Source organism: Otolemur garnettii, unplaced genomic scaffold (assembly GCF_000181295.1).
Source record: "Otolemur garnettii isolate 467f Iridium unplaced genomic scaffold, OtoGar3 scaffold00002, whole genome shotgun sequence".
NCBI lineage: Eukaryota > Metazoa > Chordata > Mammalia > Primates > Galagidae > Otolemur > Otolemur garnettii.
In genome coordinates this window covers 49,458,505-49,469,411 of record NW_003852397.1, presented here as the reverse complement: position 1 = coordinate 49,469,411, position 10,907 = coordinate 49,458,505, and the positions used below count along the sequence as shown (strand labels likewise).

Here is a 10,907-nt window from a genome sequence, read left to right as displayed (position 1 = left end):
AAAAAAAAAAAAAAAAGGCCTAAGGAAATCAACTGCTGTGGTCACAAAATAATGATGGTGCCTTTGTGAAAGAATGTTTGAAAAAGAAGGATGTCATGTCTAAGAAAAATAATTCAGACTCACTAAAGTTGACAAATATAGCTGAGGTTAACACACCTCACGCATAGTTTCTATCACCTGAACAAATATACCCGACTTATCAAACTTACATATAAACGGCTGATTTCTACACAGCTCAAAAGAAATAACAAGTGACCCGATGGACCTATCTTCTACAGCCAAAAAGTATTCTTTCATGTTCCCTCCACTTTAGGCTGAACATGAGGAAATGGAGAAATGGGAGAGTACAGATCGCCTAAGCAACTTAGTGAGACCTGTCTCTATTAAACTAAAAAAAAAAAAAAAAAAAAATGAGGTGGGCACGGTGTCCCACATCTTAGTCTCAGCTACTTGGGAGGCTGAGGTGGGAGGACTACTTGAGTCCAGGAGTTCAAGGCTGAGTAAACAATGATTATACCACTGCATTCTGATTTGGGCAGCAGGTTGAGACCCTGTCTTAAAGAAACAAATGAAAAAACCCACCTTGCTTTCAGTTGTTCTCTTGCTCATTTTTCTTTTCTTCAAACTATTTATCACACCTTTAAATTACATTTATTAGTTATTTTGCTGACATGTTTATCTGTTTTATACTTACTTACAGTAAAGTTCTGTAAAGATAGAGACTTTATCTGCTACCCTGCCCAGTGCCTAAAATAGTGCCCAGCAAAGCCAGTTGTTGGTGAATATTTACTGAATAAATTAATATCACAATATTAGCAGGTCTTAAGTGATCTCTGGGCTTCCAGTTTTGCTTTGTTTTTAAAGACAAGAGTCTCACTCTGTTGCTATAACTACAGTGTAGGTGGGTCATCATAGCTCACAGCAGTAATCTCAAACTGATCAAGTGATTCTCCTGTTAGCCTCCTGAGTAGCTGAGACTATAGCTGCACACCACCACTATTTTTTGTAGAGACAGGGTCTCATTCTTGCTCGGGCTGGTCTTGAACTTCTGGCCTTAACCAATTCTCCTACCTCGGCCTCCCAAAGTGCTAGGACTACAGGTGAGAGCATAGTGCCTCCCCTGGGCTTCCAGTCTTGCTTCTTTTAAATCCATTCTCTACTACAGTGAACATCTTAGAAATAAGAAGGGTCGCAGTAAGGAGAATGAACTAGATTCAAAAGACAAACACCAGTCAGAAGCCCACTTAATGTGAAATAAATCACATTAAGAGACAAAGGTCAAGGCCTGTGTAATGGCTTGCACCTGTAATTCCAGCTACTCAGGAGGCTGAGGCCAGAGGATCACGTGAGGCCAAGAGTTTGAGATCAGCCTGGGCAACATATCAAGACCCAATCTCTAAAAAAATAAAAATAAAAAAATTAGCCACGCATAAGCCAGGCAGAGTGGCATGTACCTGTAGTCCCAGCTACTCAGAAGGCCAAAGTAGAAGGATGAACCCAGGATTTCAAGGCTGTAGTGAGTTATGACTATGCCACTGCACACCAGCCTGGAGCAACAGAGATCCCATCTCTAAAAAAACAAAAAAACAAAAAAACAAAAAAACTAATAATTAATTTAAAAGAGAGATAAAGGCCAGAACCACAGCAGCTGTAACAGAGATAGAGAGAAGCAGAGAGATACACGAGAACCACACTAAGATCGATAAAACTCAACCTTAAATCTAGGTAGGAAAAGTTTCCTATGACTTGGCTTATAAACTTAAACCAATCAAAGAAACAGTCTCCTAATCGCTTTGGACCTTATTATTCAATTATACATATTATTAATACATAGCTGTTACTAAAGAGGAATTCAACTATGATAAGTCTACCTCCTTCAACAGACTTAGGAACTGGTCCTCAAAGGCAGGGAACATGTCATACCCACTTCTTCAACATCTAAGGCAGGAATGCACTCAACCTTTGTGAAATGAGTACACGAACAAGTACAGAAAAGGCCATATGACTAAGGTAGGACTTGAAAACTGGATAGGTGTTAGGTCTAAAAAACATGATTCCAGGTAAGTACAACTGTATGAGCAGGTAGGAACTATAAAAATGGGGAAGAAAGGCACTGTCCTAAATTAAGAATATGTTGTTCTTCTGTCCAGCCTTGGACAAGCCGTGCTCATCCCCTGCCAGTACTTCTCTTCCCTATCCATCTCATCCCACCCTATTGCTTATGGCTTTTCCTTCACTTCATTCAGATCTCTGCCCCAATATCACCTCCACAGAGGCTTTTCCTGACCAATCTATTTAAAATCTACAGCACACTCTATTACACTCCATTTCTAACCCTTCGCTGTTTTTCTTCAAAGATTATTGAATGATTCTATTCCTCTGTACCTGCATTAGTTTCCAAATAAAGTTCATTGGTCGGTCTTTAAGATCAGAATCTCTTAAAATCTACAGCATATTGAGATTTTTTTTAAAGATTAAATTCACTGAAAAAGTCTAAGTCTTGTCACATAAGTTCCTTCCACTAAAATCTGCATGTGGCCAGGCACAGTGGTTTTATGCCTGTAATCTCAGCACTTTTTGAGTGAGGAGGGAGGATCACTGAGGCTAGGAGTTCAAGACCACCTTGGGCAGTATAGCAAGATCTTCATCCCAACAAAAGAAAAATTGGCGGGTGTGGCGGTGCACATCTGTAGTCCCAGCCACCCAAAAGGCAGAGGAGTTCAAGGCTACAGTGAGCTGTGATCGTGCAACTGCATTCCAGCCTGGGAAACAGAGCAAGACTGTCTCTAAAGCCCAAATCCAGATGCCACAGAGAATATTAATTTCTTTTTAGTAAACATACACCAGAACTTCTCAGACGTTAGCAGGAAAGAATTTTATATTCCTTAATGGTAAAATTCTAGGAACGAGGGCAATCTCTAATAAAGAAAAACACAGCTAATATTGAGGAACTAGAGGAAAATGGGTACCAAACTCAAGATATTAGAGAGCACACACTACAGACAAAGCAATTTTAAGCCTATTTCAATAAGTAGTTTTCACAAAGTTAATTCCGTGTCGACGTCGATGACCAGAAGCAGCTTCAAGTGGCCGAAACAGCCCAGATGATTCCCAGCCTGAGCCATGCAACATTAAGGCAGCTGTGCGCTCTGGGGTGACCTTCTCCTGGTCTCCCTTTTCCACTGAGAAGTCGAAAAGTCTGTGAAGCGGCAAAATAAATTGAAGCTCTTTAGGCCGAAGTTATGAAGAGGGCAGAGGTGGTCAGTAGCGGCTTCATGCCGCACTTGAGTAAAAAAAGTACCAGACCTGGCCCCAAAGACCTTGTTAGCAGCAGCAGAGGATGGGGGAAGAGGAACGCAAGCCCAAATTATAGTCGCCCTCGAGTCCCCACTCCCTAGTCCCCACCGCCACCGCGCGCAGGGTCCTCTAGTCCGCGCGCGTCCCACTGCCTCATCGGTCAGGGAGCTGGCACCTCACCTGCAGGCTTGTCTGCAGCCATCTTCCCGCCTCGGTTCGGGCTCTTCCCCGCAGGTGGCGTGGCCCCGACTCCCGCCGCCGGGATGGCCGCTGTCCTGGACCTTGAAGAACAACTCTGTGCCCACCCCGGCTCCGGGCCCCTGGGTTCCGGCCTGGGGAGTGGGCAGACGCGGGCTGAGGAAGTGACGAGGGTTAGTTCGCGTAGTCTAGCAACAGCAACAGCGTCTCCGCCCAAGCAGCACCACGGCCTCCCGCCATACCCGGCTTCCGCCCCGCGGCTTCCCTATACTCACTACTTCCGGGGGCCGCGGCCCGTCACGCCTGCAACGCCGGCGTGGGAAAGGCGACTGGCCCCGCCCCACGCCGGCGCCCTCTACGCCCCGCCCCCGGCCGGAAATGCATTAGTCCGAACTTCAGGGTGTGTGTCGGATAGGTGCGCGGGGTTTTACACACCTGCCCTTTGCGTATTCTGTTTAAAATATCAAAATGTCAGCGCTCTTGTCTCTCTTTTTACGTAAAATTGCAATATCACACCTGGCATTTATGTGCTAAGAACTGAGCCTGGCATTTGGCCTGTTCTAGCTCTTGATTTCTCACAACCCTGTGAGGGAGGCTTTGTTGAGGTTTGTTTTGTAGATTTGCAGGTAAGTTGCAAAGATGAAATTCTTGTATACTCCTCATGTAGTTTCTCCTGTTGTGAACATCTTATAAATTATTATGTTACCTTGGTCACATCCAAGAAAAAAGTTTGATGAGTGCAGCATTATTAACTAAACTCCACATCTTATTCAGATTTACCAGTTTTCCGTCAATGTCATTCTTCGGTTCCAGGATCCCACATTACATTTATTCGTCGTGTTTTTTTAGGCTACTTTTGGCTATGATAGTTTCTCAGATTTTCGTTGTTTTTGATGGCCTTGACAGTTTTGAAGAGTGCTGCTCAGATTTTTTGAAGGATGTACCTCAATTTGGGTTTGTCCCATGTTTTCCTCATGATTAGACTGGGGTTATTGGTTTTCAAGAGAAAGAGCACAGAGGTGACTGGCCATTCTTATATGAAATCAAGAGTACATGTTATCAAAATGACACCTTATGACTGCTTATGTTAATGTTGATTACCTCTCAGGTAGCGGTTTGCAGGCTTTCTCCATTGTTAAAGTTTCCTGATTTAGGCCAGGTGAGATGGCTTAGGCCTGTAATCTTAGCACTCTGGGACGTCAAGGGCTGTGGACTGCTTGAGCTCAGGTGTTGGAGACCAACCTGAGCAAGAGTGAGATCCTGTTCTAGGCGTGCCTATAGTCCTAGTTTCTAGGGAGGCTGAAGCAAGAGGATCACTTGAGCCCAAACTTGAGGTTGCTGTGGGCTATGCTGCCACCATGGTACTGTACACAGGGCAACAGAGTAAGACTGTGTCTCATCCTTTCACACTATGTTCTGTCAGTGAGTCATTAAGTGCAACCCACACTCAAGGGAGAAGGAGGGATATTTAAGTTCTTCCCAGCTACTACAGTGGGAAGTACGTACATAGACTCTTTTCTCCGAGGGCGATTTGCCTCTTCTCCTACATTTAGTTGTTTATTCAATAATGTATTTATATCAGTATAGACTCATGGGTATTTATTTTGTACTTTAGTTGTAATTCAGTTGTACATTATTATTATTATTATTATTTTAGAGACAGAGTCTCACTTTGTCAACCTTGGTGGAGTGCCATGGCGTCACAGGTCACAGCAACCTCCAGCTCTTGGGCTTAGGTAATTCTCTTGCCTCAGGCTCCCCAGTAGCTGGGACTACAGGCGCTCACCACAACGCCTGGCTATTTTTTTGTTGCTGTTGCAAATATCAACAAACCTGCCACCCTGCCGGCACCCTACTCACTGAGCCACAGGCACCGCCGTGGTTGGGAGCATTCTGCAAGCAGAACTATTTTTTATTTTTTTAGTCCCCCTTCATAGCCCAGCTGTCAGCAAAGTTATTTTTCACTTTTTCACCAGTGGTCATATAGTGTTGCTTCATGTCTCTCATTTCACAGATAAGGAAACTGAGGCACAGATGTTAACCCACTTTTCCAAGTCACAGGACTAGCCAATGACTGTTATCTTAACCATCACATTCTAGGTTTCAGAATTTGCCTACATTGAAGACATTTTGGCTCTCTTCTCTCCCCTTTCAATATTGGCAGCTCTCCTTCTGTTCAGCCAGGTGGACATTAGTGATGGTGAATTAATTTAGGAGTGAGAGGTGGAAAACTCAATAGGACTCTGCTCTGTCAAGTGTATGATGAGTCACTTAACCTCTAGCTAATGGTGGTACCACTGTCCATTCACAGTCCCTCCAACTATATGTGGTTCTTGCCACTGTGGAAGTCTGTCTTCAGAGGATCTATATGAGATGTGACCTTCCATGTCTTGCTTCTTTGTTTTTTTTTTCTTTTTTTTGAGACAGAGCCTCAAGCTGTCCCCCTGGGTAGAGTGCCGTGGCATTACAGCTCACAGCAACCTCCAACTCCTGGGCTCAAGCGAGTCTTCTGCCTCCGCCTCCCAAGTAGCTGGGACCACAGACGCCCGCCACAACGCCTGGCTTTTTTTTTTGGTTGCCGCCATCATTGTTGTTTGGCGGGTCCGGGCTGGGGATTCGAACCTGCCACCTTAGGTGTATGTGGCTGGCGCCTTAGCCGGTTGAGCTATAGGTGCCGAGCCTGTCTTGCTTCTTTGTACTGCATGCTGCTGCTCTCATCAGAAGGTAAGTTGAACCCAGTGTACAGCATGGTGGTTATAGTTAATAACAATGTATTGTCTATGCATACTTGACATTTGCTGAAAGAGTAGACCTTGTGTTCTCACCACATGTACACAAGAAATAGTGCAACATAATGGATATATATATATATATGTATGGTTTTTTTGAGACAGAATCTTGCTTTGTCACCCTCGATAGAGTGCTATGGTGTCACAGCTCACAGAAACCTCAAACTCCTGGGCTTGTGTGATTCTCTTGCCACAGCCTCCCAAGCAGCTGGGACTACAGGTATCCACCCCATCACCTGGCTATTTTTAGAGACAAGGTCTTGCTCTGGCTCAGGGGGTGGTCTCGAACCTGGGAGCTCAGGAAATCCACCCACCTCAGTCTCCTATAGTGTTGGGATTACAGACGTGAGCCACGGCACCTGGCCCCATAATGGATATATTAATTAGTTCGATTGTGGTATTCGTTTTAAAACATCATGTTTTGGCTTGGCACCTGTAGCAAAGTGGCTAAGGCACCAGCCACATACACCAGAGCTGGCGGGTTCAAATCCAGCCCAGGCCCACCGAACAACAAAGACAATTACAACCAAAAAATAACTGGGCGTTGTGGTGGGCTCCTGTAGTTCCAGCTACTTGGGAGGCTGAGGCAAGAGAATTGCTTAAGCCCAGGAGTTGGAGGTTGCTGTGAGCTGTGATGCTATGACATTCTACCCCGGGTGACAGCCTGAGGCTCAGTCTCAAAAAAAAAAAAAAAACACAAAAAATGTTTTATAACCTAAACTCAATATTTACAATATTGCCTCTATAAAGTTGTGGGGGTAGAGATGCAGTCAATTTCCCCTCAGCCCTTAAAAGGAACAACAACTTCCATTTTTCCTCTCTCTCTTAGAATTTAGCTGCCATGCTCTAATGAAGCCCAGGTTGCCTTCAGAAAGAGACCCCACGTGGAGGAGAATCACAGTGTCCCACTGACAGCCAAAACCATGCTTCCAAACATATGAATGATGTCTTCTTCAATCATCCAGCCCAGCTTAGCTGCCAGGGGTGATCCTAGTTTGTAATGCATGAAGCAAAAAAACTGCCCAGTCAATTGCCAGACTTGTGAAAGATGATAAACCATTGTTGGTTGGGTCTTTTTGTATCTAATTTAAAAAATTGAGATATAATTCACGTACTGTGCAATTCGTCTTTTTAAAATGTTTAATTCTATGAGTTTTAGTATATTCATAATGTTATGCAACCATTACAACACTATCTAATTCTAAAACATTTTCATCACCCTAAAAGAATCTATTTTCATTAGTAGTCACCCCCCATTCTTCCCAATCCCCAGACACTAATGGGGGACTTTATGACTTTCCTATTATAGATATCACATATAAGGAGAATCATATAATGTGATTATCATATATTCATAAAAGCTATACCTTTTCTGTCTAGCTTGTTTAATTTAGAATAATGTTTTCAGGATTCATCCACATTGTAGCAAGTGTCAATACTTCATTCTTTTCTATGGTTTAATATACTATTGTTAAGAGTACACCATGTTCTGTTTGTTCGTGAACAGATGGACATTTGGGGTGTTTCCATTGTTTGGGGATTATCAATAATGTGTAAACATTCACTTACAAGTTTTTATATGGACACATGTTTTCATTTCTCTTGAATTTTTACATAGGGGTGAATTGATGGGTCATATGGTAAATGTTTAATGTTTTGAGAAACTGCCAAACTCTTTTCCCATTTTATGTTTCTGCTAGGGGTGAATGAGAGTTCCTGTTTCTCCATATCCTCTCCAACACTTGTTATTGTATATTTGATTATAGCTATCCTGGTAGGATGTGAAGTGGTGTGTGCTTATTAGCCATTTGCATATTTTCTTTGGAGAAGTATCTATTCAGGTCCTTTGCTTATTTTTAGTTTAGTTTAGTTTAGTTTTTGAGACAGAATCTCAGTGTCATCTTGGGTCGAGTGTTGTGGCATCATAGCTCACAGCAACCTCAAACTCCTGAGCTCAAGCCATCCACCTGCCTCAGTCTCCCACTGCACCCGGCTCTTTGCTCATTTCTAAAATGAATTTTTTTTTTTTTTGAGACGGAGCCTCAAGCTATCCCCCTGGGTAGAGTGTCGTGGCATTACAGCTCACAGCAACCTCCAACTCCTGGGCTCAAGCGAGTCTCCTGCCTCAGCCTCCCAAGTAGCTGGGACCACAGGCGCCCGCCACAACGCCTGGCCATTTTTTGGTTGCAGCCATCATTGTTGTTTGGCGGGCCTGGGCTGGGGATTCGAACCCGCCACCTTAGGTGTATATGGCTGGCGCCTTAGCTGCTTGAACCACAGGTGCCAAGCCAAATGAATTTTTTTTTGAGACAGGGTCTTGTTATATTGCCCAGGGTAGAGTGCTGTAGTTATTCACAGGTGCAATCATTGCACACTACAGCCTCAAACTCCTAGTCTCAAGCTATCCTCCCGCCTTGGCCTCCTGTCTGGGAATACAGTCATGTACCAGCACAACTGGCAGATTATTTATCTTTTCATTGTTGAGTTGTAAAACAATATATCTAGGTATGACTTTTATCAGATATATGATTCATAAATATTTTCTCCCATCTGTGGATTGTCTTTTCACTTTCTTTTTTTTGTTGTTGTTTTTGAGACAGATTCTTAAGCTGATGCCCAGGGTAGAGTGCTGTGGCATCACAGCTCACAGCAATCTCCACCTCCTAGGCTTAAGCAATTCTCTTGCCTCAGGCTCCCCAGTAGCTGGGACTACAGGCAACCACCACAATGCCCAGCTTTTTTCTTTTCTTTTTTTTTTTTTTTTTGGTTGTAGTAGTCATTGTTGTTTGGCAGGCCCAGGCTGGGTTTGAACCTGCCAGCTCTGGTGTATGTGGCTGGTGCCTTAGCTGCTTGAGCTACAGGCGCCGGAACCCAGTTTTTAAATCTTAATGAAGTCCAACTTATCTATTTCTTTGGTCACTTTTTCTTTTGGCGTTATATTTTATAAACCATTGCCAAACTCAAGGTCACAAATATTTACTCTTATGAAGCTGGTTGTAGTGGCTCACACCAGTAATCCCAGTACTCTGGGAGGCTGAGTCAGAAGGATCCCTGGAGATCAGCAGTTTAAGACCAGCCTGAACAAAGTGAGACCCTAGGCTCAGCGCCTGTGGCTCAAGTGGCTAAGGCGCCAGCCACATACACCTAAGGTGGTGGGTTCGAATCCAGCCCGGGCCTGCCAAAATAGCCAAGCACTGTGGTGGGTGCCTGTGGTCCCAGCTACTTGGGAGGCTGAGGCAGGAGACTCACTTGAGCCCAGGAGTTGGAGGTTGCTGTGAGCTGTGATGCCACAGCACTCTACCCAGGGGCACAGCTTGAGGCTCTGTCTCAAAAAAACCGAAAAAACAAAGCGAGGCCCTATCTCTACTAAAAACAGAAAAATTATCTGGGCATGGTGATATGCGCCTGTACTCCCAGCTACTCAGGAGGCTGAGACAGAAGGATTACTTGAGCCCAGGAGATAAGGTTGCTGTGACCTAGGTTGAGGCCATGGCACTCCAGCCCCGGTGACAGAGTGAGACTCTATTTCAAAAAAAAAGAAAAAAAACAAATCCAAAATTTACTCATATGTTTTCTTTGAAGAGTTATAAAACTGTAAAGTTTTATCTATTACATTTAAGTCTTTGGTCCATTTTGAGTTAATTTTTGTATGTGGTGTAAATTACAAATCCAACTTCATTCTTTTGCATGTAGATATCCATGTTGTTCTTTTATGCCACTAATGTTGGGGATGTCTTGTTATGTAGCAATAGGTAACCAAAATAACATCTTCCAAGGCTTCATTTCCCCATCTGGTTCAGTCAACCAACCAAGCTCTGTGGATTCTACCACCTTAATAGGATGGATCCTTCTATTCCCACCACCATGCCATTCCCAAACCTCAATCCTCTCCCACTGGGACTAGTGCCTCTCCAAGCTCATCATCTGCTCCAGAATGCTTCTATTTAGACAAAGTTTTTTTTTTAATGCCAATTGAATCATGTCCACACCCATTTAAAATAGTACCAAGTCCAACCCCTGTCATATCACTAGGTGATAGGAATGTTTCAGTTCCATTATCTTTTTTTTCTCATTACAGTCTTATGGGATCACCATCATATACACAGTCAAATCAGTGACTGAAACATTGTTATGCAGCATACGACTATAATATTTGAGGGTTTTTAAAGCACATTATATTAAGGAGTTTATGACGTTGGTAAGTGTTCTTACTGGTAATATTAACCTGGATCATTTTGCTAGGGTCTTGGAGGAGTAGATAGTGTAATATTACCCAAATATCCTGTTTATCCTTAAATTTTTGCTTCCTAATCTTAGCATTCATTTTGCCTTCAAAAATTTGGCCAGGTGTGGTGGTTCACGCCTATAATCCCAGCACTCTGGGAGGCCGAGGCGGATGGATTGTCTGAGCTGACAGGTTCCAGACCAGACTGAGCTAGAGGGAGACCTTGTTTCTAAAAATAGCCTGGCACTGTGGCAGGTGCCTGTAGTCCCAGCTACTTTGGAGGGAGGCTGAGGCAAGAGAATCACCTGAACCCAAGAATCTGAGGATACTGTGAGCTGTGACACCATAGCATTCTATCAGGGATGACAAAATGAAATTCTGTCTCAAAAAAAAAAAAA

The 10,907-nt window shown here is 43.6% G+C and overlaps 1 protein-coding gene and 1 pseudogene across 1 annotated transcript in view; one reads left to right on the top strand and one right to left on the bottom strand.

Moving 5' to 3' along the window:
• CNOT10 (CCR4-NOT transcription complex subunit 10) overlaps positions 1 to 3,818 on the bottom strand; it is a 99,723-nt gene extending 95,905 nt beyond the window's left edge. The window contains exon 1 of the mRNA XM_003781773.3: positions 3,478 to 3,818. Coding sequence (XP_003781821.1) covers positions 3,478 to 3,499 — 22 coding nt within the window. The 5' untranslated portion in view covers positions 3,500 to 3,818. The remainder of the gene's footprint in view (positions 1 to 3,477) is intronic.
• The window catches only part of LOC100950765, a 78,545-nt pseudogene continuing 71,198 nt past the window's right edge, over positions 3,561 to 10,907 (top strand).